The sequence below is a fragment of the Meles meles genome, chromosome 1, assembly GCF_922984935.1.
Source record: "Meles meles chromosome 1, mMelMel3.1 paternal haplotype, whole genome shotgun sequence".
Lineage (NCBI taxonomy): Eukaryota > Metazoa > Chordata > Mammalia > Carnivora > Mustelidae > Meles > Meles meles.
This window is the reverse complement of record NC_060066.1, coordinates 91,696,354-91,723,064: the sequence shown is the minus strand read 5'-3', so window position 1 is coordinate 91,723,064 and position 26,711 is coordinate 91,696,354. Positions and strand designations below refer to the sequence as shown.

General features: G+C 40.4%; 1 protein-coding gene across 1 annotated transcript in view; it reads left to right on the top strand.

The window, feature by feature from the left end:
• The window catches only part of CLVS1 (clavesin 1), a 198,848-nt gene that overhangs the window by 146,540 nt on the left and 25,597 nt on the right, over window positions 1-26,711 (top strand). Inside the window, exons 4-5 of the mRNA XM_045998613.1 lie at window positions 19,504-19,614; window positions 24,309-24,544. Coding sequence (XP_045854569.1) covers window positions 19,504-19,614; window positions 24,309-24,544 — 347 coding nt within the window. The remainder of the gene's footprint in view (window positions 1-19,503; window positions 19,615-24,308; window positions 24,545-26,711) is intronic.

Sequence of the window (26,711 nt, the reverse complement as noted above, 5' to 3'; positions counted from 1 at the left end):
AGCTGTTTATTAGTTCTGCTTTGAGAAAGAACACAAAACCTAAACTCCAAATTCTGTGTCTTCTCCTGAAAGAATTGTCATTTTCCTGTCTCTTCCAATGGACTGTAAACTGGCTGAATGCAAGGAGTGTGTCACCTATATCCCTGCACCCCTGTACCTTTTACTGAAAAGAAGGGCCTGATAACTACTTGTGGAACTGTTGAACAGAACTGAGGATGAAAGAGATCATCCAGGCATATTGGTTAGGTTGTAGCCAGGGAAGGTTCTGAACTTGATCTGCTGTCGGGTCGGTTTGAAAGAAGGTCAGCTTCACTTACTATGGTTAGGAGAATTGCTAGTTCCTCTCCAGGACCTGCAGATGAATCTTTATCCTCTAGCCTGTCCTGATCCAAACCTGCATTAAGAAAACTCAAGCCCTCCCTAATCTCAAGAGAAAACCAGGTCGGTACAGCCTCTCAGAAGTCAACAATGACTTCTAGGAGCACATATTGGGAAAAGGTGCACAACCCAGCAGCCTTGCTAATAAGTATGTTCTCTCCTCTCTCATGCTTGCTACTGATATATAGAAAGCATTTGGTGTATAACTGCTAAGGCCTGAGCTCTCCATTTCCTTGCAAATAGGTGGATATGTGACTTTCACACTAATGACTACCACGTGGTATAATAAAAACCCATCAGCATGAAATATAGCATTTTTAGGAGGCTCTCTTGCATCAGTGAAGCCCATTTATGCGGCTGAAAATGTTTTTATCTGTCCGCTTTGATGTGGGAAATGAGTGTCATTAGTAGGACATGCATAAACTGAATACATTAAAGCCAACTTCATGCTTCTGTCTTGATATTGCCTGCAGACCTACATACATGAGGTTATATGAATGAGTGGATGCCATCTGCCAAGGTCCTGAAAACCACTCAGAGCTGCTAAAGGGAAGGAGGCAGAAGGTCTGAGGGACAGCTCATGGTCTCATCCTTTTTTGTTCTTTCCATTTGGTTCTTGAGGACTCTTAATAGATGCGGGGGGGGGGGGCGTCATTTATTTGTGAATTAAAGTGGTCCTGTTCTACTTTTCACATAAGGATAGCAGAAGAGGCGAGAAAGGTTGAGAGTTTGAGAGGGCAGTTCTCATGAGCAAAGGCCCCCAGGCTTCGCAGGGCAAAGTGATTTTGAGGTCAGATGGGTTTTGAGCCCTATTATGAAGTATGTTCGCCTGCAGTCATTACAAATCTTAGAAAATGGCACTAGTAAGTGCTTCATTATCCAGCAGGAAACTCGGCCAACTGCCACCAGGAACATCTGTATCTGATTGTCAAAGAAAGAGGGAGGAAAGAGTTTCGCCTCTGTCATGTTGCTCTTAAATCCCAGTCAATCGCCAGAAAAGGCAGCAGAGTAAGGCTTGAGGAGTGCCAGTATGAAAATGAAGTGCCCATTAAAAAATAAAGTACATTCCTAGTGGATTGCAAGAATCACTGAACACTGTCCAAGACCCCTGTGGAAAATAAAGAAGAGCCACTTAGACTGTCCTGCGATGTATCTTGTGCCTTATAATTTTCTTTGGCATTTTTTTGTTTGACATTTCATGTAAGGCAGAGAAGATCATCCTTAGAAATGCTTCTACTGTACTTTATAAATGGCTACTTCCACTTTGGAGAGTTTTGAAATATTCACAATAATTACCTTCTTTAATTTTAATTTTAAATTTTTAAAGATTTTGTTTGTTTATTTGACAGAGAAGGAGACAGCAAGAGAGGGAACACAAGCAGGGGGAGTGGGAGAAGGAGAAGCAGGGGGAGTGGGAGAGGGAGAAGCAGGCTTCCTGCTGAGCAGGGAGCTGGACTCTGGGTTCAATCCCTGGACCCTGGGGTCATGACCTGAGCCAAAGGCAGACGTTTAATGACTAAGCTACCCAGGCGCCCCAACATTCTTTAATTTTTATTTTGGAATAATTGTAGATTCACATGCAGGTTTAAGAGATAATACAGAGAGACCCCACAGAGTCTTTATTGAGTTTGCCCCACTGGTAGTGTCTTGCCAAATTATACAGCAATATCACAACCAGGATATTGACATTGATACAGTCAAGATACAGAACATTTTGATCTCCACAAGGATTGCTCATGTTATCCCTTTATAGCTAACCCATTTCCTTTAACCCTCACCCACTCCTTCACCCCTGGTAACCCCTATCTGTTGTTTCTATAAACCTGTCATTTCAAGAATATTATAGAAATGAATTATACAGTATGTAACCTTTCAGGATGGGCTTTTTTCACATAGCAAAAATTCTCCAGAGATTTATCCAGATTATTGTGTTTATCAGTAATTCTTCCTTTTACTTACTGAGTAGTGTTCCATGGTATGAATGCACTAATTTGTTTAACCATTCACTCATTGAAGGAGATCTATGTTATTTCCAGTTTGGGGTTATTACAGATAAATCTGCTATAAACTTCCATGTGCCAGTTTTTTTTTTTTAAGATTTTATTTATTTATTTGACAGACAGAGATCACAAGTAGGCAGAGAGTCAGGCAGAAAGAGAGAGAGGGAAGCAGGCTCCCTGCTGAGCAGAGAGTCTGACACGGGGCTCGATCCCAGGACCCTGGGATCATGACCTGAGCTGAAGGCAGAGGCTTTAACCCACTGAGCCACCCAGGTGCCCCTCCATGTGCCAGTTTTTGTGTGGACATAAGTTTTTACTTTTGGGGGATAAATGTTCCAGAGTGCAATTACTGGGTCTTATGGTAGTTATATGTTTAGGGTTTCAGAAAACTGCCAAAATGTTTTCCAGAGTGACTATACCATTTTACATTCCTAGCAGCAAAGTTTCTCCACATCTTCACCAGCATTTGGTGTTTTCATTTTTAAAAGACATTCTGATAGATTTATAGTGTGATATCTCATTGAATTTGCATTTCAATAATGGTTAATGATATGGAACTTCTTTTCATGGGCTTCTTTGACATCTGTATATTTCCGTGGGTAAAATGTCCCTTCATGCCTTTTGCCCATATTTTAATTGGATTGTTTGCCTTTTTGCTGTTGAGATTGAGCCTTATTATATATACTAGATATTATCTCTTTGTGAGAGAAGTGGTTTGCAAATATTTTGCCCCACTCTGTAGCTTCTCTTTTCAGCTGTTTCACATGAACTTTTATAGAGTGAGAGTTTTAATTTTGACAATATCCAATTTATTATTATTTTCATTTTATGGATCATGCTTTTGGAGACAAGTCTAAAAACTCTGTCTAGTCTAGTCTAGTCCTAAAGACTGCCCCCAATATTTTTCTAAGACTGTATAGTTTTATGTTTTACATTTAATCCCATGATGAATTTTCAGTTAATTTTTGTATGAGGTGTGTAGGCTAAGTCAGGTTCATTTATTTTGACTATGGAAATCCAGTTTCTCCAGCACTGTTTGTTGAATAGCTTTCTTCCTCCTTTGAAATGCTTTTGTATATTAGTCAAAAATCAGTTGGGCATATTTGTGTGGATCTATTTCTGAGTTCTCTATTCTGCTTCATTGACCCATGCATTTTTTCCCTCCCCTAATACCACACAGTCTTGATTATCTCAGCTATAATAAGCCTTGAATTTGGTGAAATGATTTCTTCCACTCTATTCTTCTTTTCAAAATTGTTTCAGCTATGTTAAGGTCTACGCCTTTCCATATAAATTTTAGAATGTTTCTATTGATGTTTACAGAAAAAAAATCTCACTTGGCTTTTGATAGATAATGCAGATAGATCTGTCTATCAATTTGAGGGGAATTGACGTATTTAGTAGTTTTACTTTCAACTCACAACATAATAGGTCTCTTCATTTATTTAAATCTTTGACTTCTTTCATCAGCATTGTGTAGTTTTCAGCATACAAATCATGGATTTGTTTTGTCAAATTTACACTTAAGTATTTAATTTTTGGAGCAATTATAAATAGTAATGCATTTTTAAAATTTTGGCATCTTTCTGTTTATTGTTAGTACCTAGAAATACAATTGATTCTTCCTATGTTTATTTTGTATCTTGCAATGTTAATGAACTCATTAGTTATAGGAGGGTTGGTTTCTGGCTTTTTAAAAATAGATTCCTTGGGATTTTTTTTTTCTTCTTTTTCATTTTATTTATTTTTTCAGTGTAACAGTATTCATTCTTTTTGCACAACACCCAGTGCTCCATGCAAAACGTGCCATCCCCATTACCCACGACCTGTTCCCCCAACCTCCCACCCCTGACCCTTCAAAACCCTCAGGTTGCCCCAACCTCCCACCCCTGACCCTTCAAAACCCTCAGGTTGTTTTTCAGAGTACATAGTCTCTTATGGTTCGCCTCGCCTCCCCAATGTCCATAGCCCGCTCCCCCTCTCCCAATCCCACCTCCCCCCAGCAACCCCCAGTTTGTTTTGTGAGATTAAGAGTCATTTATGGTTTGTCTCCCTCCCAATCCCATCTTGTTTCATTTACTCTTCTCCTATCCCCCTACCCCCCCATGTTGCTTCTCCATGTCCTCATATCAGGGAGATGATATGATAGTTGTCTTTCTCCGATTGACTTATTTCACTAAGCATGATACGCTCTAGTTCCATCCACGTCTTCGCAAATGGCATGATTTCATTTCTTTTGATGGCTGCATAGTATTCCATTGGGTATATATACCACATCTTCTTGATCCATTCATCTGTTGATGGACATCTAGGTTCTTTCCATAGTCTGGCTATTGTAGACATTGCTGCTATAAACATTCGGGTACACGTGCCCCTTCGGATCACTATGTTTGTATCTTTAGGGTAAATACCCAGTAGTGCAATTGCTGGGTCATAGGGTAGTTCTATTTTCAACATTTTGAGGAACCTCCATGCTGTTTTCCAGAGTGGTTGGACCAGCTTGCATTCCCACCAACAGTGGAGGAGGGTTCCCCTTTCTCCACATCCTCTCCAGCATCTGTCATTTCCTGACTTGTTAATTTTAGCCATTCTGACTGGTGTGAGGTGATATCTCATTGTGGTTTTGATTTGTATTTCCCTGATGCCGAGTGACGTGGAGCACTTTTTCATGTGTCTGTTGGCCATCTGGATGTCTTCTTTGCAGAAATGTCTGTTCATGTCCTCTGCCCATTTCTTGATTGGATTGTTTGTTCTTTGGGTGTTGAGTTTGCTAAGTTCCTTATAGATTTTGGATACTAGCCCTTTATCTGATATGTCGTTTGCAAATATCTTCTCCCATTCTGTCAGTTGTCTTTTGGTTTTGTGAACTGTTTCCTTTGCTGTGCAAAAGCTTTTGATCTTGATGAAATCCCAATAGTTCATTTTTGCCCTTGCTTCCCTTGCCTTTGCCGTTGTTCCTAGGAAGATGTTGCTACGGCTGAGGTCGAAGAGGTTGCTGCCTGCATTCTCCTCAAGGATTTTGATGGATTCCTTTCTCACATTGAGGTCCTTCATCCATTTGGAGTCTATTTTCGTGTGTGGTGTAAGGAAGTGGTCCAATTTCATTTTTCTGCATGTGGCTGTCCAATTTTCCCAGCACCATTTATTGAAGAGGCTGTCTTTTTTCCATTGGACATTCTTTCCTGCTTTGTCGAAGATTAGTTGACCATAGAGTTGAGGGTCGATTTCTGGGCTCTCTATTCTGTTCCACTGATCTATGTGTCTGTTTTTGTGCCAGTACCATGCTGTCTTGATGATGACAGCTTTGTAATAGAGCTTGAGGTCCGGAATTGTGATGCCACCAACTTTGGCTTTCTTTTTCAATATTCCTTTGGCTATTCGAGGTCTTTTCTGGTTCCATATAAATTTGAGGATTATTTGTTCCATTTCTTTGAAAAAAATGGATGGTATTTTGATAGGGATTGCATTAAATGTGTAGATTGCTTTAGGTAGCATAGACATTTTCACAATATTTATTCTTCCAATCCAGGAGCATGGAACATTTTTCCATTTTTTGGTGTCTTCCTCAATTTCTTTCATGAGTACTTTATAATTTTCTGTGTATAGATTCTTAGTCTCTTTGGTTAGGTTTATTCCTAGGTATCTTATAGTTTTGGGTACAATTGTAAATGGGATTGACTCCTTAATTTCTCTTTCTTCAGTCTTGTTGTTGGTGTACAGAAATGCAACTGATTTCTGTGCATTGATTTTATATCCTGACACTTTACTGAATTCCTGTACAAGTTCTAGCAGTTTTGGAGTGGAGTCTTTTGGGTTTTCCACATATAGTATCATATCATCTGCGAAGAGTGATAGTTTGACTTCTTCTTTACCAATTTGGATGCCTTTAATTTCTTTTTGTTGTCTGATTGCTGAGGCTAGGACTTCTAGTACTATGTTGAATAGCAGTGGTGATAATGGACATCCCTGCCGTGTTCCTGACCTTAACGGAAAAGCTTTCAGTTTTTCTCCATTGAGAATGATATTTGCGGTGGGTTTTTCATAGATGGCTTTGATAATATTGAGGTATGTGCCCTCTATCCCAACACTTTGAAGAGTTTTGATCAGGAAGGGATGCTGTACTTTGTCAAATGCTTTTTCAGCATCTATTGAGAGTATCATATGGTTCTTGTTCTTTCTTTTATTAATGTGTTCTATCACATTGATTGATTTGCGGATGTTGAACCAACCCTGCAGCCCTGGAATAAATCCCACTTGATCGTGGTGAATAATCCTTTTAATGTACTGTTGAATCCTATTGGCTAGTATTTTGGCGAGAATTTTTGCATCTCTGTTCATCAAGGATATTGGTCTGTAGTTCTCTTTTTTGGTGGGATCCTTGTCTGGTTTTGGGATCAAGGTGATGCTGGCCTCATAGAATGAGTTTGGAAGTTTTCCTTCCGTTTCTATTTTTTGGAACAGTTTCAAGAGAATAGGAATTAGTTCTTCTTTAAATGTTTGGTAGAATTCCCCTGGGAAGCCGTCTGGCCCTGGGCTTTTGTTTGTTTGGAGATTTTTGATGACTGTTTCAATCTCCTTACTGGTTATGGGCCTGTTCAGGTTTTCTATTTCTTCCTGGTTCAGTTGTGGTAGTTTATATGTCTCTAGGAATGCATCCATTTCTTCCAGATTGTCCAATTTGTTGGCGTAGAGTTGCTCATAGTATGTTCTTATAATTGTCTGTATTTCTTTGGTGTTAGTTGTGATCTCTCCTCTTTCATTCATGATTTTATTGATTTGGGTCCTTTCTCTTTTCTTTTTGATGAGTCTGGCCAGGGGTTTATCAATTATTGATTCTTTCAAAGAACCAGCTCCTAGTTTCATTGATTTTTTCTATTGTTTTTTTGGTTTCTATTTCATTGATTTCTGCTCTGATCTTTATGATTTCTCTTCTCCTGCTGGGTTTAGGGTTTCTTTCTTGTTCTTTCTCCAGCTCCTTTACGTGTAGGGTTAGGTTGTGTACTTGAGACCTTTCTTGTTTCTTGAGAAAGGCTTGTACTGCTATATATTTTCCTCTCAGGACTGCCTTTGCTGTGTCCCACAGATTTTGAACTGTTGTGTTTTCATTATCATTTGTTTCCATGAATTTTTTCAATTCTTCTTTAATTTCCTGGTTGACCCATTCATTCTTTAGAAGGATGCTGTTTAGTCTCCATGTATTTGGGTTCTTTCCAGCTTTCCTCTTGTGATTGAGTTCTAGCTTCAGAGCATTGTGGTCTGAAAATATGCAGGGAATAATCCTAATCTTTTGATACCGGTTGAGACCTGATTTGTGACCCAGGATGTGATCTATTCTGGAGAAGGTTCCATGTGCACTAGAGAAGAATGTGTATTCTGTTGCTTTGGGATGAAATGTTCTGAATATATCTGTGATGTCCATCTGGTCCAGTGTGTCATTTAAGGCCTTTATTTCCTTGTTGATCTTTTGCTTGGATGATCTGTCCATTTCAGTGAGGGGAGTGTTAAAGTCCCCTACTATTATTGTATTATTATTGATGTGTTTCTTTGATTTTGTTATTAATTGGTTGATATAGTTGGCTGCTCCCACATTAGGGGCATAGATATTTAAAATTGTTAGATCTTCTTGTTGGACAGACCCTTTGAGTAGGATATAGTGTCCTTCCTCATCTCTTATTATAGTCTTTGGCTTAAAATCTAATTGATCTGATATAAGGATTGCCACCCCAGCTTTCTTCTGATGCCCATTAGCATGGTAAATTGTTTTCCACCCCCTCACTTTAAATCTGGAGGTGTCTTCGCGTCTAAAATGAGTTTCTTGTAGGCAACATACTGATGGGTTTTGTTTTTTTATCCATTCTGATACCCTGTGTCTTTTGATTGGGGCATTTAGCCCATTAACATTCAGGGTAACTATTGAGAGATATGAATTTAGTGCCATTATTAGCCTGTAAGGTGACTGTTACTGTATATTGTCTCTGTACCTTTCTAATCTACTACTTTTAGGTTCTCTCTTTGCTTAGAGGACCCCTTTCAATATTTCCTGTAGAGCTGGTTTGGTGTTTGCAAATTCTTTCAGTTTTTGTTTGTCCTGGAAGCTTTTTATCTCTCCTTCTATTTTCAATGATAGCCTAGCTGGATAGAGTGTTCTTGGCTGCATGTTTTTCTCGTTGAGTGCTCTGAATATATCATGCCAGCTCTTTCTGGCCTGCCAGGTCTCTGTGGATAAGTCTGCCGCCAATCTAATATTTTTACCATTGTATGTTACAGACTTCTTTTCTCGGGCTGCTTTCAGGATTTTCTCTTTGTCACTAAGACTTGTAAATTTTACTATTAGGTGACGGGGTGTGGACCTATTCTTGTTGACTTTGAGGGGGGTTCTCTGCATCTCCTGGATTTTGATGCTTGTTCCCTTTGCCATATTAGGGAAATTCTCTCCAATGATTCTCTCCAATAGACCTTCTGCTCCCCTCTCAGTTTCTTCTTCTTCTGGAATCCCAATTATTCTAATGTTGTTTCGTCTTATGGTGTCACTTATCTCTCGAATTCTCCCCTCATGGTCCAGTAGCTGTTTGTCCCTCTTTTGCTCGGCTTCCTTATTCTCTGTCATTTGGTCTTCTATATCACTAATTCTTTCTTCTGCCTCATTTATCCTAGCAGTGAGAGCCTCCATTTTTGATTGCACCTCATTAATAGCTTTTTTGATTTCAACTTGGTTAGATTTTAGTTCTTTAATTTCTCCAGAAAGGGCTTTAATATCTCCAGAGAGGGTTTCTCTAATATCTTCCATGCCTTTTTCGAGCCCGGCTAGAATGTTCAGAATCGTCATTCTGAACTCTTGATCTGACATATTACCCATGTCTGTGTTGATTAGGTCCCTAGCCTTTGGTACTGTCTCTTGTTCTTTTGTTTGTGGTGATTTTTTCCGCCTTGTCATTTTGTTCAGATAAGAGAATATGAAGGAGCAAATAAACTACTAAAAGGGTGGCAAAGACCCCGGAAAAATGCGCTGTAACCAAATCAGAAGAGACCCCAAATTGTGGGGGGGAGAAAGGGGATAAAAACCGCTTCTGAAAAAAAAAGAAAAAAAAAAAGAAAGAAAAAAATTTAAAAAATAAAACAAATAAAAAATATAAAAAAGAAAGAAAAAATATATGTATTTAGATGAACTAGTCAAAAAATGTTAAAAAAGAAAAGGGTAAAAGTTTAAAAAAAAATTTAGCAGAAGAAGACAAAAGAAAAAAGAAAAAAAAATTGAAAAAAGAAAAAAAAAATTGAAGTAGCCGCAAGACTAAAGAATCATGGGGAGAAAGCCATGAGTTCCGTGCTTTGCTTTCTCCTCCTCTGGAATTGCTCTGCTGTCTTAGGAATTGAATCTGCTTTCTCCTTGATAGATGAACTTCGTCCTGGCTGGATATTTTGTTGATCTTCTGGGGGAGGGGCCTGTTGTAGTGACTCTCAAGTGTCTTTGCCCGAGGCGGGATTGCACCGCCCTTACCGGCGGCCGGACTAAGTAATCGGCTCGGGTTCGCTTTTGGGAGCTTCTGTTCCCTGAACGCTTTCTGTAGAGTTCCGGAGGACGGGAATGAAAATGGCGGCCTCCCAGTCTCCAGCCCGGAGGAGCCGAGAGCCTGGGGCCCCACTCCTCAGTGCGCCCCCAGAGGACAGCACCCAATCACTCCCGTATCCCCAGCCTCTAGCCGCACTCCGAGCTCACCCAGCCCGCGACCAGTTCAAGGTAACCCCGAGCTGAGAGTTTAGTCCTCGGCTCTGTCTCTCCAGCCGGCTTCTCCGTTCTAATACCTGCGAGCTCTCCGACACTCTGACACCCCCGATCCTTCTGTGACCCTGCGGGGCCTGGGGCCACGCTGGCTCCGCGTGGGCTTCACCCCGGTTTAGCCCCTGGAGCAATGTCCCTCAGTGGAACAGACTTTTAAAAGTCCTGATTTTGTGCTCCGTTGCTCCGCCATTTGCCGGGAGCCGGCCCCTCCCCCTGCGGTCTATCTTCCCGTCGTTTTAGATTCACTTCTCCGCCAGTCCTACCTTTCAGAAAGTGGTTGATTTTCTGTTTCTAGAGTTGCTGTTCTTCTTCTCTTCGCTCTCCCGTTGGATTTGTAGGTGTTTGCAATGTTTAGATAAGCTATCGAGCTGATCTCCTGCTACCTGATGTAGTCTCAGGCTGCTACTTCTCCGCCATCTTGACTCCTCTCCTCCTTGGGATTTTTAATGTAGATAGCATATTATGTGCAAATAAGAGTCCTATTTTTCCAAGAATTTTGATCATGAATGGATGTTGAATTTTGTCAAATTCTTTTTCTACATCACTTGATAAGATCATGTGATTTTTTTCCTCTTCGGCCTGTTAAAACGATGGATTACTGTTGTAAAGTCAACTGGAATTTGTTTTTTAAACAGGTATGGTAAGACACAGAGATGTGGAAATGACTGTCATGAAAGGAAAAATTCATTCTATTCACAGATCACTAGAAGCAAAGTCATGGCACACCATGATGGGAGGGGCACAAGAGGAAGCCTTGTGGTTAGTCAGGAGGCAGAGGGAGTGAGAAGAAAACTGGGGTAAGAGTCTTAATTGTGATTTTCATGGGAAGAAATGAGCAAAGCTGGGAAAGAGGGCTAAGCAGGTTTAGGATTTAGGCTAGTTTGAATAATTTCAGTGGGTTCCTGAATTTAGAAGCTATCTTTAGTTGGCTAGTACCTGACCTGACCCTGGGGGTGATTAGGACACAAGAACAGTGGCTCTGAGTCAGAGTCTGATAAAGGAGGCAGTTGGGGCTATGGGTGCTGGATTGTTTAGTTTGCATATGAAAGGAGTGCTTCCTGCCAAGCCCCATCCTCTAAGAATCAGCTGAGAGGAAGTTCCTTTCTCTTCCGGGAAGTCCAAGATATCAAGGTATCAAATACAGGAACTAGAAAACATGATTAATTATTCAATTTATTGATTTTTAACCAGCCTTGCGTCCTGGGAATAAACCCCGCTGATCACAGTGATGTAGGAAAGTTGTTAGGGTTTGAAGCTGCAGGCCAAGAAAAAATTCTTGAGACGTCTTTGGTGCAAAAGGTGGTTTTTATTAAAGCAAGAGGACAGGACTTATGGGCAGAAAGAGCTGCACTGGGGATATGAGGAATGGCTCATTATATACTTTCAAGTTGGAAGGGGGTTAGGGATAGGATAAGTCTCTAAGGAATTTGGAAGCAAGGTTTCCAGGACCTTGAGGGGGGCTAGCTATTGTTCTGAAAAGGTCATTTATTACCATCTAATAAAACCTTAGTCACGAGACCCTTCAGATATATATCAGTAGTCACATGCTTGGGGGATGATTGCCAGCAAGTATCTTGGGGGTAGATATAAAGGAAGTTTCCAAAGGAATTTTTATATGTTAAAGTGGATTTACAGGATCCTGAGGGTCAGGCTAAGATTGCCTTTTGCCCTTATCAAAGTATTAACATTGAGGCAGCTGAATTCATAGGGGACTGTCACTCTGCCGGTTTCAAGGACTTGGCAGTGGACTATGGATAGTAAGGGAATTTAATTTTCTTTTGCCTTTGTTTCCCACATCAATAGTGTATTATTCTTTTCATATATTGTCAGTTTCTGTATGCTAATATTTTGTTAGGGATTTTTGCAATGATATTAATGAAGGATATTGGTCTGCAATTTTATTTTTTGGTACTCTTTTTGTTTTGGTTTGGTATCAAGGTGATACTAGCTTCATAAAAGAATCAGAAAGTGTTACCTTTTCCTCTATTTTCTGGAAGAGATTGTATAGAATTGGTGCTAACTCTGAAATTTTAGTAGACTCTTCCAGTGAAACTATCTGAACCCAGTGATTTACTTTTAAAATTACAAATGTCATAATTTTCTTAATAGTGAAGGACTATTCAAATTACCTGTTTCGTATTAGGTGAGTTGCGGTAGTTTGTGTTTTCTGAGGAATGGGTCTTTCTTCTCAGTTGTCATGTATATGTGTGTATAATTGCTTGTGGTATTCCTTGCTTATCCTTTTGATGTCTGCAAAGTCTGTAGCAGTATCTGCTCTTTGGTTCCTGATCTTGGTTATTTGTGATATCTCCCTTTATTTCTGTGTCAGTCTTACTAAAAGTTTGTTTATCTTACCGACCTTTTCAAAGAGTCAGCTCTTTGTTTCATTGATTTTATTTTTTTCTCTTTTTAATACCAGTGATTTCTGCTCTTTACTATTTCCCTTCTTCTCCTTGATTTGACTTTAGTTTGTTCTTCTTCTACATTCTTAAGGCGGGGCTTTAATTTATTGATTCAAGATTTTTTCCTCTTTTTGTATGTATGTGTTTAATGCTATAAATTTCCCTGTCAACACTGCGTTAGCTGTGTTTCACAAGTTTTGATACATTGTATTTTAATTTCCCTTCAGTTCCATACATTTTTTAATTTCCTTTGAGACTTCTTCTCTGACCATCCATGAATTATTTAAACTTGTGTTCTCTAGTTTCCAAGTGCTTGGAAATTTTCCCGTTATCTTTCTGTTATTAATTTCCGGTTCAATTCCATATGGATAGAGAACATACTCTGTCTGTTTTAACTTCTTTTAAGACTGTTGTGGTTTTTTTATGTCCCAGGTATGGTCTGTCTTGATATATATTCTATGGTTTCTTAAAAAGTCAGCGTATTCTGCTGCTAATGGATGGAATATTTTACATATATCAATCAGATCCTGTTTATTAATGGCATTATTGAGTTCTTTGGTATGCTCACTGATTTTCTGTCTGAAAGTCTATCAATTGTTGAAAGACAGATGTTGAATTTGCCAGTATTTGAGGATTTGTCTATTTCTTCTTTCAGTTCTATCAGTTTTTACTTCATATATTTTGCAACCTATATAGCTACCTTTGAAGTGAGTTTCTTATAGACAACATATGCAGACACACACATCACATACTGTATGTTTCTAATTCACTCTGCCAATCCTTGCCTTTTAATTGCTGTTTTCAGACCATTTAAATTTAAATGAATTATTGATTTGTTAGGGCTTAAGTCTGCCATTTTATCTTCTCTTTTCTGTTTGTTCTTTCTGTTTTTCATTTCTATTTTTCCTTCCATGGGGTTGCTTGTACTTTTTTTAGCATTCTATTTTTATTTATCTATGGTGTTATTGAGTATATCTCACTGTATGGCTTTTTTAGTGATTGCTTTTGGAATAACATGATACATTTATAATATCAGTCTTTTGATGTTGATATTTTATCAAGTGAAGTATAGAAACCTTATTTCCCTTTATGTCCTTTTCCTTCCCAAATTATAATATAATTTTTATATATGTTTCCCCTACATACATTTTGAACCACATTAGACAGGGTCATGATCTTTCCTTTGACTTATAAAACTTAAGAGGAGAAGAAAAGCCCATCATATTTACCTATATTTTTGGTTGCTGTATTCTTCCTTCCCGAAGACCTAAGGTTTTTTCATCATTTCCTTTCTGTTGAAGAGTACTTCTTTAAACCATTCTTTTAGGGTAGGTCTGCTGTCAACAAATTTGCTTGGTTTTCCTTCATATGAGAATTTCTTGAATTCCCGTACATTCCTGAAGGATATTTTTGTTGGGTATAGAATTCTAGGTCTATGGTTCTTTGCATTCAGCACCTGAAAAATATTATGCGACTTCCATCTTGTCTCCATGGCTTCTAATGAGAAATCTATTGTCATTTCATTTGTTTTTCTGCTACAGCCAAGATATTGTTTTTCTCTGGCTACCATCAATATTTTGTCTTTAGCTTTTCAAAAATATAGTTATGATGTGTCTTGGCATCAGTTTATTTGAATTCATACTGTTTGGTGTGTGCTTAGCTTCTTCAATCTGTAGGTTTATGTCTCTTGCTACATTTTGGAAGCTTCCAGCTATTCTTTTGATTTCTTTTCCAGCTTTGCCCTCTTACTTCTTTTTTTTTTAGGACTCTCATGTCACAAATGCTTAATATTTTATTATAGGCCCACAGGTCCCTAAGAGTCTGCTTTCTTTAAGGTCTGTTTTCTTTTTGTTGTTTAGATTGGGTAATTTTTATTGTTCTATCTTTCAGTTCACCAACTCTTTCCTCTGTCCCCTCCATTCTACTGTTGAACCCATCTGCTGAATTTCGACTACTTCTTTTTGTTATTATATTTTTCAGTTCAAAATTTCAAATTGTGGTTCTCCTTTATATTTTCTATTTCTTTGCTAACACTTCCTATTTCTTTTCTGAGTTTTTCTATTTTTTTCATTTGTGTCAAGCATGTTCATAATTGTTGAAGCATTTTTTTATGATTGATAATTTAAATCTTTCTCAATTAATTCTAACATGTCTGTCATTTCATGTAGGCCTCATTTTTCATTCAGTTTGAGATTTTTCTAGTTCTTGATATAAAGAGTGATCTTTATATTTTAACTTGAACATTTATTATGTTCTGAAGTTCTGGATCTTACATAAAGCTTTAGTTTTAGTTGTTGTTTTTGTTGTTGTTTGTTTTTTTGGATAACACTCTGGCAGGAAAAGGGGAGTATGCTGTCTCATTACTGCCAGATGGAGGCAGACATTCAGGTTCCTCATTCAACCTCTGGTGACACTCAAAGAAGAGGACCTCCTCATTACTACTGGGTAGGGACAGGAGTTCTAGCTTCCCACATGGTCTCCATTGACACTGTAATGGCAGTGGTTTCAGTGCCTCTTGGTGACAATCAAAAGTCCTGATTGTCCTCACTTCTGACAGCATCCCAGTGGGGAAGGAGAAGGTATCCTTATTACTGGCATGCAGGGGACTGGATGCTATTTAGTAATAAAATCTGAATGCTGGCACAAATGGTCATCTGGTGAGTGGTCACAGCATCATGATATCTCAGGAAGGTTTTGGCAGCTCTGCAGTTCCTACAAGGCACATCTCTCTTGGTTAGTGACAATCAGGACATTAACAGTTCTTTCCAGGGAGCTGACCCTGATTCTTTAATTAGCTGCAATTTTCAGCTCAAGCGTTATTGCTTCTACCCAGGTACCTTGCACTACTCAGAAAGGATCTAACCACATCCATAATGCTCTATGTCTCTAGTTTACCCTCTTATTTTCCACAATGAAGGTCCATCTGCAATATTTATCCCACTGCTAGATTTATGTACAATAGACTTTCCTCCATCTCCTTCCCTTTCATAGTTGAGTTTATCCCTGTCCACTGGCTTTTCCAGTTCCTTTAAAAATTATCCTCTATGTTCTGACCTATTCCTTATTTCCCCATCACTCTTTTGGTCACTGGCTCCTCCTCCACTTATCTCAAGTCAGTGTTATTCTTCTTTTCATACTTTCTGATATCAGATACTTATCTTAATAACACTTAGATGCTTGAATAGCGATCTCATTTAGGAAACATAACACAAGGATGCAAACACCCTTAATGTGAATATTCAGAAAGCAAAGAGGGAATCCTGGACATGAGTGAGTGAGGCTCAGATTTGTAGGTCAGTTATTGAGCCAGTATTCTAGGTAACAGGGGTTTAGAGATAGTGCTCTTTGAAAGTGGAGCTGGAATGCCTTGAGGACTAATTTGGAAGATGCATTTGCACTCATAATTATGTGCTGAAATATAAAGGTGCAAGGTATGCACTGATGTTTTAGTGAAGAATCAAAGACGCTAAACAAATCATTACTTGATTGCCATTGTCTGTGTCCCTACTACCTCATAAATGCTATATTTGTATTATTTGGTACTGAATCACCAGCATTGAGCCATAAAGGAATAGTTATTAAGTCCAATTTTAAAAACATGATCCCATTTGGAAAGGAAAGAAGGAAAGTAAAGGAAAGGAAGGGAGAGGAAGGGAAGAAGGAAACAGAGCTTGGGTAATTATTAGTGCTGTCCACCTGCATTTTTGGTCTTTCCCCAACTGGGTTTATGGTAGGATCCCATTTCTTGACCCGTTTGAGGTCAGGCACATGATTGGCCTATATGATAGATGGAGTGTGTCACTCTCTGGTGGCCTCACTTAAGAGCTATGGTGTGATTCTTTAGCTATGGCAAGCAGCCCTGTTCCAGATGGGCAAGGCTGCATCCCTGGCTGAGAGCAAATCAAGCGTGGCTCCTTGCCAACCAAGGAAGGACATTCTATTCTGTGTGAGCAAGAAATAAATCTTTATGGTTTTAAATGCAAAAAAGCAGGGCTTGTGTATTATTACAATATAATGTAACCCATCCTGAGTGATTGAAATTAACTGGACTATGTCTTTACCAGTGGGAATATACATGACTTTTCTTTTGTCTTTCTTGCCTTTTTTTACTTTATAGTTTTTCAAAAAATTTTTGAATTTATTTTGACTTTTCTAGAATGGGTATTATTTTTTACCATAAGGGAATAACCTGGGGAACAAATTTTATGATTTGTATATGTTTATAATTTGAAGTGATATTATATTTTTACTGACAGATGCGTGAAATGAAATGACAGAAATTAACACCCTTTTCTTGAGCCTAGGGTATGTTTTAGCACATACTCCTTAGTCATGAAGAACTCTGACAGTGTTACACCATCACTGAATCTCAGCCTACCATCTTGAGGTGGGTCTGCTCCAGCCCCTACGAAGTACACCTAAGGGAGGGTAATGAACCCCTTGGAGCCTTAGGAGATATTTCCCCTTTATCTGTGGTTTGCTTCTCCTGTATCTGTCATTTGCTAATGAGACCAGGCAACACCACCAACAATGACAGACATTGCTTCTAAGAGGGTTGTGTTTGCTAATTTTTCCTTCCTTTATTTTTCCCTTGTAGCGAGCTCGTGTGCGCGCGCGCGCGCGCACACACACACACACACACACAGTATTATTAATAACGTGGGCAGGCTCATTTGAAAAAAAAAAACAGAACATTTTCAAGTCGTCTTTATTAGACAAGAGGGCCCTTCATTTGAATTTTTTAGAGAGACCTGAAGGAAGTGATCTTGTTTCTACTCTGGCCCAAACCCAGACCTCAGAGGCACAGGATTTTACATGTGTATATCTGCACATAGTTTCTGGCTGACCTGGATGAGATCAATAAAATCCCATGTCTTCAAGCTGACAGACATGAAACCAGGGTCAACCTAGAGAGAACGAACTGGGTCTCAGCCTTGCGTTTTTACTTTCAACCTCCTCTGACACAAAGAGAAGATGGTTTTGATGTCTTTTGATGATCGAGTTTCCATAGACTAAAATAGGAGTCTCTAGACATTTTTAAAAAGCTAATATTTTCTTTGAGATTTTGCCTACTGCCTGTAGAGTATTATTCACAGAATTTTCTTCTATGTTACTAACCTAAAAATGTATAACACAACAGGCTGTCAATAGAAATAAAAACCCTCTTATTGGCCCTATTAGAAAAAGATAGTAAAGCCCTGGATTTAGAGAGAAACCCTTTATAGTACTCACCTTGTCTTCTAGAGTCCTTCAGAACCCATGCTTAGTGTGGGATAATGAGTTATATTTCTGAATAACAAGTTCAAAAGGACCAAAAAGAGTGAGGTTAGTGTTTAGCACTTACGCCAAGGAAAAACTCCGGTGAGCGATCTTTTTTTCTCTCTCTCTCTTTTTTTAAAGCACCAAAGAATTTTTAGATCCCAAACTACCTGAAAGAGAAAAGACAGCCTTATTAAAAACTTTTATATATCTAAAACCAGACTGGGAATAGTGAGAGATTATGATACATGGACAAATTCGTATTAAAAGCCTCTCTACTCTTACCTGGTGGTTTCATTAATAATAATTTTTTTAAATAAAATAATTAAAATAAAAAAAATGCTCCCCAAAACAAAGACTTTTAATCAAATCATCCGGATGTATCTTCAAAATATACAATTCCTTTGTATTCTGTAAAACGTCTAGGTAGAGGCAAAAATAATGTTTAAGTCTTTTAAAATATTGACCCTTATGTACGCAGTTCAGGTACTTATATTGGGAACTAGGTCTCAGAGTAGAAGATGCCCGGGGATCCTGTAGATTCACAGGGCTCTGAAAAAAAGTTAATAACCCTCTTCCTTGTTACTAAAAAAGACCCAGGCAAGACATTTCATACACCCTTGGGGATCAGCCTGCTGCCGGAAATGTTACCTCAGGCAGCTCAGCTCCTCCTGCTTTCATCTCTTCTTGCTTACATTTTACAAAAATATTTGTTGCAATGAAATTGATTGGCGGTACATTTGGCAGTTCAAATTGAATTAGTTGTTCCTCCTTTCTTAATTCCTTTACTTCAGATGAATGCAATGCAGTGTGTGGGAGCCCTCCAACAATACCTCAGGTCTGGGGCTGCGGGGCTCGGACTTCATGGTCAAGGGCCCTGATTTTGTTGATCTAATTAGCATGGAGAACAGCTTCTCAGTTGTTCTAAAAGATAAGCTTTGTACCCTGATTGGGATTCTAAAAGTGGAAGCATTTGAAAGATCCCTGACAATATACAAAATATATTGATCTGCAGAGAGGAGGCCCGTATTCCCTCAGTTAGGGGAATCAACTAGCCCATCCGTTGAACAAATCTCTCTTCCCTGGGCCCTACTGTGTGGGGATGAAAGAAGGAGCCAGCTCTGGAATTGGTGGAAACACTGCCAGCAAGTACTGTCAGACATTGGTGGATTCCAGAGAGCTCCATCTCTTCAGATCCTTGGAAATCATTTTCCAGTCCCTTCCTATGCCCAGAAAGTCCAGCTGCTATCATGGTAATGCCAGCAGAGAGGGTTGTAGCTGGCAGGCAGAGCGTGAGGGCAGAGGAGGGAGTGTATGCTCCAGGCCTGCGGGAACTGAAGCTTTGGTTGCCTGACACATGGCACAATTCGGACTCCCTGACTATCTGGGTCACACACACTTATGTGCCACGCCAGAGGTCATCGTACCGTTGTGAATTGAGAAAGACACGAGTTGGCACCTTTGCATGATTTTCAAGTTATGGAGTCAAAGGGGAGGAAGGAAGCAAGGGGAATAGAGAAAACATTAGCAGCTAGGAAGGCTGTGTGCTTGCTTGCTTGCTTGCTTATGTTAGCTAGTGCTTCCGTCAGAAAGAAGAAATAGGTTGTTCCCAGGGCTGCCGTCCTGCGGGCCCAGTCCACTCTGGAATGTGTGCTAATTGGTGTGCATTTCTCTCTTTCTGCCCCAGGACAGCTTTCCTGCCCGCTTCGGAGGAGTCCATTTTGTCAACCAACCCTGGTACATTCATGCCCTGTACACGCTCATCAAGCCATTCCTTAAAGACAAGACCAGGAAGCGGGTAATGAAAACACACACCCAATGGGGGGCAATTACTGGACCCCTTTCTCAATCTCTCTGTCTCCCTTCTTCTCTCTCCTCCCCCCTTATTTTGTACTTGTGGGTTTTCTGCTTTTCTGCACTCCCTGAGCATGTGAGCCTCAGCTGGAGTTTGCAAATGGTCTGAATTTAATCAATAATTTAGTAGAACTGGGTTATTTTCAGCGTCGCAGTGACAAACCAAAGGAAACTTTGAAGGCATAGAAATACCAGATGCCCATTTTACTGTAAATGCTCGAGGGAGCTATGGGGTCAAGCAACTTCCCGTTCATGGCGTATTTTAATAGCTAGCATTTTGTCCTGCAAATATATCATCGTGATGAAGAATGTTTACCATATCTTTTTCCTCCCCATGGCTCTTGGGTCATTGCCGCCAGCTCCATCACCTTTGAGGTTGGGGAAGCATTCTTCACGAGAAATAATAATGCTCTAAGAAAAAGGCTTTTAAAGTCTTAATTACTTCAGCTGATGACATTTGGGAGGCCACCACCTTCCATCAGAGCCGGGGTTTGTGGTGGCGTTCTGATTAGCCGAGAGACAGAACATTGTTCCACCACTCACTCTGTATCTGAGTTTCCTCATTTAGAAAGACAGAGGGACTAACACCCAGGTCAACGGAATATTGGGTAATTTTTTTTTTTAATATTTTATTTTATTTTGACAGAGAGAAACCACAAGTAGGCAGAGAGGCAGGCAGAGAGAGAGGAGGAAGCAGGCTCCCTGTGGAGCAGAGAGCCCGATGTGGGGCTCGATCCCAGGACCCTGGGATCATGACCTGAGCCAAAGGCAGAGGCTTTAACCCACTGAGCCACCCAGGCGCCCCCGGAATATTGGGTAATTTAAAGAGGCAGCAGAGGAAAGCAGGGAGCATACCGCCACACATGTAGTAGAGACCCAGTGACTCTCATTCTCTTTACCATTTAGCTTCCTTTCTTTCAAACTTCCTGATTTCAGTTACCTCCTGAGTCAGGTGTACCACCTGTCAAGGGAATATGACCACGGTCATTCCTCTTCTTCTTTTTTTAAAAAAATTAATTTCTTATTTATTTATTTTTATTTTTATTTTTTAAAGATTTTTTATTTACTTATTTGACAGAGAGAGATCACAAGTAGGCAGAGAGGCAGGCAGAGAGAGAGGGAAGCAGGCTTGCTGCTGAGCAGAGAGCCTGATGCGGGACTCGATCCCAGGACCCTGAGATCATGACCTGAGCCGAAGGCAGCGGCTTTAACCACTGAGCCACCCAGGCGCCCCTAATTTCTTATTTATTATTTTATTTGTTTATTTGTCAGAGAGAGAGAGAGAGCACAACCAGGAGGAGCAGCAGGCAGAGGGAGAAGTAGGCTCCTTGCTGAGCAGAGATCCCGATGACTCGATCCCAGGACCCTGGGATCCTGACTTGAGTAGAAGGCAGGCGACAGCCACCAGGCACCCCTGACCAGGGTCATTCCTTTTTTTTTTTTTAAGATTTTATTTATTTATTTGACAGACAGAGATCACAAGTAGGCAGAGCAGCAGGCAGAGAAGAGAAGGGGAAGCAGGCTCCCCGCTGAGCAGAGACCCCGATGTGGGACTCGATCCCAGGACCCTGGGATCATGACCTGAGCCGAAAGCAGAGGCTTTAACCCACTGAGCCACCCAGGACCCCACCAGGGTCATTCTTAACAGTACCTTACATGTGCCCCTATACCCAGGGTACCTCATGCCAGGGAAGAGTCTGTGTATGCAGGGGGGAACGATGATGTGAGCCCCCATGCCACACACACACACACACACACACACACACACACACACACACATGCACACACTCTGCAGTGTCTCTAAGTCCTAAACCTCAGATGCTTCCAGATCCTGAGGGAACATGGCAGCAGGTAATGGGAAGGATGTTTCTCCTATTCCCAAACAAGGGTGGCACTAAGACTAGAACTCACCAGCCTAAGGAAGCAGAGACATTTGGAAGCATTTTGCAATCTGGCAAAGACTCAGGACAGTGCTAAGGACAGAGAAGTGTCCTGGCTTTTCCCCATATGGCTTCAGGCTTCCCAGGGTTGAATCTTCTACTCAGGAAGGAACTAGTGGAATTCTTCCCACAAAGCAATTGACACTTGCTGTCAATTTCTGGTGCTCTGGGCACAGAACAGAATCTGACAGGCGAAGAGTCCAGCCTCCTATCTGCTGAGTTCTACCATTCCACAGTACCCCAGCAGAAAAGGCCAGTTTCCACAGCACTGCCTATCCATGCTGGCTGCTGGTGGGAATGCAAACTGGTGCAGCCACTCTGGAAAACAGTATGGAGCTTCCTCAAAAAGTTAAGAATAGAACTGCCCTGGTCCCAGCATTTGCACTACTAAGTAGTTATCCAAAGGCTACAAAGATACTGATTTAAAGGGACACATGCACCCCAATGTTTATAGCAGCATTGTCAACAATAGCTAAATTGTGGAAGGAGCCCAAATGTCTATCGACTGATGAATGAATAAAGAAGATATGGGATCTCTGTATATTGGAATATTACTCAGCCATGAAAAAAGAATGAAATCTTGCCATTTGCAATGACGTAGATGGACCTAGAATGTATTATGCTAAGCTAAATAAGTCAGCCAGAGGAAGACAAATACTGTATGATTTCACTTATGTGTGGAATATAAGAAACAAGACAGAGGAACATAGGGTGAAACAGAGAGAGGCAAACTATAAAATAGACTCTTAATTATAGAGAACAAACTGAGGGTTGCAGGAAGGGGAATGAAGGGATGGGCTAGAGGTGATGGGAATTAAAGAGGGCACTTGTGGGGATGAGCACTGGGATGTTATATGTAAATGATGAATCACTGAATTCTACTCCTGAAACTAATATCACAGCATATGTTAGCTAACTGGAATTTAATAAAAACTTAAAACAGAAAAAATGAACATCGTGAACAAAATTGATAGTACAAAAAATTGAAAAAAACAAAAAGAACTGCTGGTATTGGGTGGGTCGGTACAAATATTTGCTCTAAACACCAGGCCTGGTATTTATCCCCAGCTTTTTCATGCTTCAAACACTGTAGTTCCTCCTGAGAGGTGTTTTGCAAAGGCTAGAACCCATGAATTTCTTCAAAAGCAAAGATTCTTATTAAAATTGAGATCCACTGCAGAAAACGTACATTATTTTCTGAAGTGCTACAGTATTCTTCTAAAGAATGTTAGTACTTAGCTTCTTGTTCCTTTCCTTTCTAAATGAAATCATGACATCATAAGTTAAAATCAATACAACAGAACAATGTAGCAAGTATATGTCTCTATTAGGTAGTATTTTATAATATAATCTATAGTATATGACATAATTGATAATAATTTTATGGTATATTATTATACTATATATAAGTATCTTATTATTATTTTTAAAAGATTTTATTTATTTATTTGAGAGAGCAAGCACGAGGAGAGAGGGAGGGCCAGAGGGAGAGGGAGAAGCAGACTCCCCACCGAGCAGGGAGCCCAATGTGGAACTTGATCCTGGGACCCTGGGATTCTGATCTGAGCTGAAGGCAGATACTTAACCAACTGAGTCACCCAGATGCTCCTAATTTTAAGTATTTTAAAAGTCACATTTACATTGCATAATGGTAACTGTGAGCTGTTGTGTATAATCAGTGGTCCTACACTTGGATATAACTTGTGTACGTTGAACTTGCAACATGAAGTGTGGGAACTGATACCATTCCACAGATGGACTTGAAATAGACTTTCAGAAGTCAATTCCAATATCGTAGGAGATGATCATTATTGACTTATGGCTTAACCACTTTGTGGATTTTCATGAAAACAGGTGTAATTTGGGCAGGTTTTCCCTCCTGCTTGGCCGGTTTCCAGTACATGTTTCGAAGATGCAAACTTCTCTGGGTGTTAGCCCTCAGTCCAGACATAAATGGAAGATGCTGTAAAAATATCCCTAAGTTCTCAGGCCCCAGTTTTCCTTCCACTGACGAATGGATAGGGTTTCTACCTAGTGCCCACATCAATCCTGGGAAGTGGGAATGTATTGAAAAAGTAAGAAAACACCATCCCTTTTCCTGAGTATTCTTCTCTTCCTGTGGGTGATCAAGACATAAATGCACCCATCAGAAAAGATAGAAGTCAGCAAATAATAGTTAACTGGGGGAGCAGGGAGGAGAACCAGAGCATGTGGGTGTCTCTGGGACAGATTGGGGGAGAGGCTGGAGAGGATTGGAGAAGGCCTGGAGAGGATGGGGAGACAGAGAGGATACAGAGGGCAGAAAGCCCTTGGGGGAGGCAGAAGGAGCAGAACAATGGGGGGATGCATGGGAAGCACGACTGGGGGTTTGCATGGTCTACATCGCTACCCTTTTTATCAGCGGGGATAATTAGGAGATTACTGTATGTGTAAATTTGGGCCCAGGCCAAATAATACCCAATTTGTTCATAAACTTCATTTTTTAAGGACTATTAATTCAGTCCCTTTTCTGAGCAATAAATTAACATTTTATGAAGATTAAGTTGCAGACACAAAATTGAATGCCTCTTTAAACACCATGATTACCAGCAGTGCCGCCAATTTGTCATTGCTAAATTGTATATCAAGCTGAATAGTTGCTCATATGTTTTGGATTTTTTGTTGTTATTGTTGTTGATAATTATTTTTTCCTTTCCAGATTTTCCTGCATGGAAACAATTTAAACAGCCTACACCAACTAATACACCCTGAATTTTTGCCCTCTGAATTTGGAGGGACCCTTCCTCCTTATGACATGGGAACTTGGGCCCGGACGTTACTTGGTCCAGACTACAACGACGAAAATGACTATACTCACACTTCCTACAATGCAATGCACGTGAAACACACATCCTCCAATCTGGAGAGAGAATGCTCACCCAAGCCGATGAAGAGGTAAGACCTGCATTATCAGAGCTTCCCAGACAAAGGTCAATAAGCATTTTTGATTTGGGCCCTATTGTGGGTTAAGAATCGAAGACATTTATGGGCACAGAACTTGAATAAAATAAATTGCAATACATTCTCAGCAGATATCACTAGAATTGAAAGCAGATGGGGCTTGGCTGGCCCAGAAGTCCAGTAGTCCCCGTTGTCTTAAAGAAACAGTTAAAGGCTGGATCTTGCTCATGCCATGATTACAGTGCTCATCTCTAGACAGTCTGAGTTAACATAAAGAGAATGAAATGTTGGACCTTTGAGATGCCCTGTGTTGAAAAGCAGCCTGCAAGAAAGCATTCCTTTCTATTTAAATGCATTTTAGAACCATTTATTGAGCATTTACTTGCCTGTACACACTGATGGGCCTTGGGAACACACATACGAATAAGACATCAAAAGAACAGAGAAATGTGGCCCAGGATATTGTGTATTAGTTTGCTAGGGCTTCTGCAACAATGTACCACAGACTGGGTGGCTTAGACAACAGAAATGTGTTTTTTCACCATTCTGGAAGCTAGAAGCTCAAGATCAAGGTGTTAGCAGGGTTGGTATCTTATGAGACCTCTCTCCTTGGCTTATAGACACCTGTCTTCTCCCTCCCCCCCCCCTTTTTTTTTAAGATTTTATTTATTTATTTGACAGACAGAGATCACAAGCAGGCAGAGAGGCAGGCAGAGAGACAGAGAGGAGGAAGTAGGCTCCCTGCCAAGCAGAGAGCCCAATGCGGGACTCGATCACAGGACCCTGAGATCATGACCTGAGCTGAAGGCAGAGGCTTAATCCACTGAGCCACCCAGGCGTCCCTCCCTTCTCCCTTCTTATAGACACCTGTCTTCAGATGGACTTCCCTCTGTGTGTCTGTGTCCTAATCTCTTTCTATACCAGTCATATTGGATTAGGACTCACCCTAAAGACTTTGTTTTTCCCTAATTACCTCTTTGAAAGTCTCTGTCTTCAAATACAGTCACGTTCAGAGGTACTGGGGATTAGGGCTTCGACATATGAATTTGGGGTGGACAGTTTAATCCCATAACATATTACTATGTGTATCCTTCTATGCCAGTAAATCTAGACACATCTCATGCTTTTAATGATGCATGGTATTCCAACAGATGAATACATCACAGCGTAGCCGTTTCCCTCTTGATGGACATTTAGCTTATTTCTGAGTTTTTTGTCTATTCCGAATGAAGAGACTCATGTAAGTCTTTGATAGCCTTCCTCCTTCCTTCTCACAGGAAGTTCCTCAGGTAAGCTTGGAGCTGTGAAGTCGCTGGGTCAGAGGGTGTGCGCATTTTAAAATTAGCCCACGCTGCCTAGCAGCCCTTCAAAATGATTGTTCAGATGGATACTCCCACCAGCCTGTATGAGAATGTCCTTCCCCAGACTCTTGAAAAGTACTTGATATTATCAGACGTTAATTCTAATCAAATCATGATGGAAGGACAATTTCGTGTCATATTTGTTTTCATTTGTGTCTCCTCACCCGAAAGAGGTAGGCAGAGAAATGACCTCATGGGTTCTGGGTTTTATGAGGATCATGGAATTCCCAGGGAAATGCAGTCTAAAAGCCATCAGAAGGTGAATGAGGGCCATAACTAAGACTGAAGCAATGACTGGCCATACTCTGGAGGTATTTGGGGAAGGAGAGTCTCCTATGGATAACTGGGCTTGCACTGATGTCCCGAAGCAAGAGAGAGTGCCCAGGAGGAGGATCTCCACATTTCCTGTTCAGTTGGGGATATTACATTCACATGTCTAGTAAGGCTTCTCTGCTGAGACTGGTGAGATCTGGAAATTCACTTATTCCCCAGGTGAACAGCAGACATTCTTTGGGAAGTGATAGTCATAGGATTGAGAGGCTGGCTTTGTGTCTCTACAGTGAAGGGACTGACCTTACTGGTACAGGTGAGATTGTCCTGCCCAGGTTCTGACTGACTCTCAGTCCAGGTTCCAGTACAGTAATGATAATAATGTAACAACTCACACCATCGACACTGCTCTGAGCCCATTTCCTGCATTAACTCTCTAAATCTTCACCATAACTGTATGAGCAAGTTATGATCATTCTTCCTATTTCGCAAGTTAGGAAACTGAGACACAGAGAGGTTAAGCAACTACT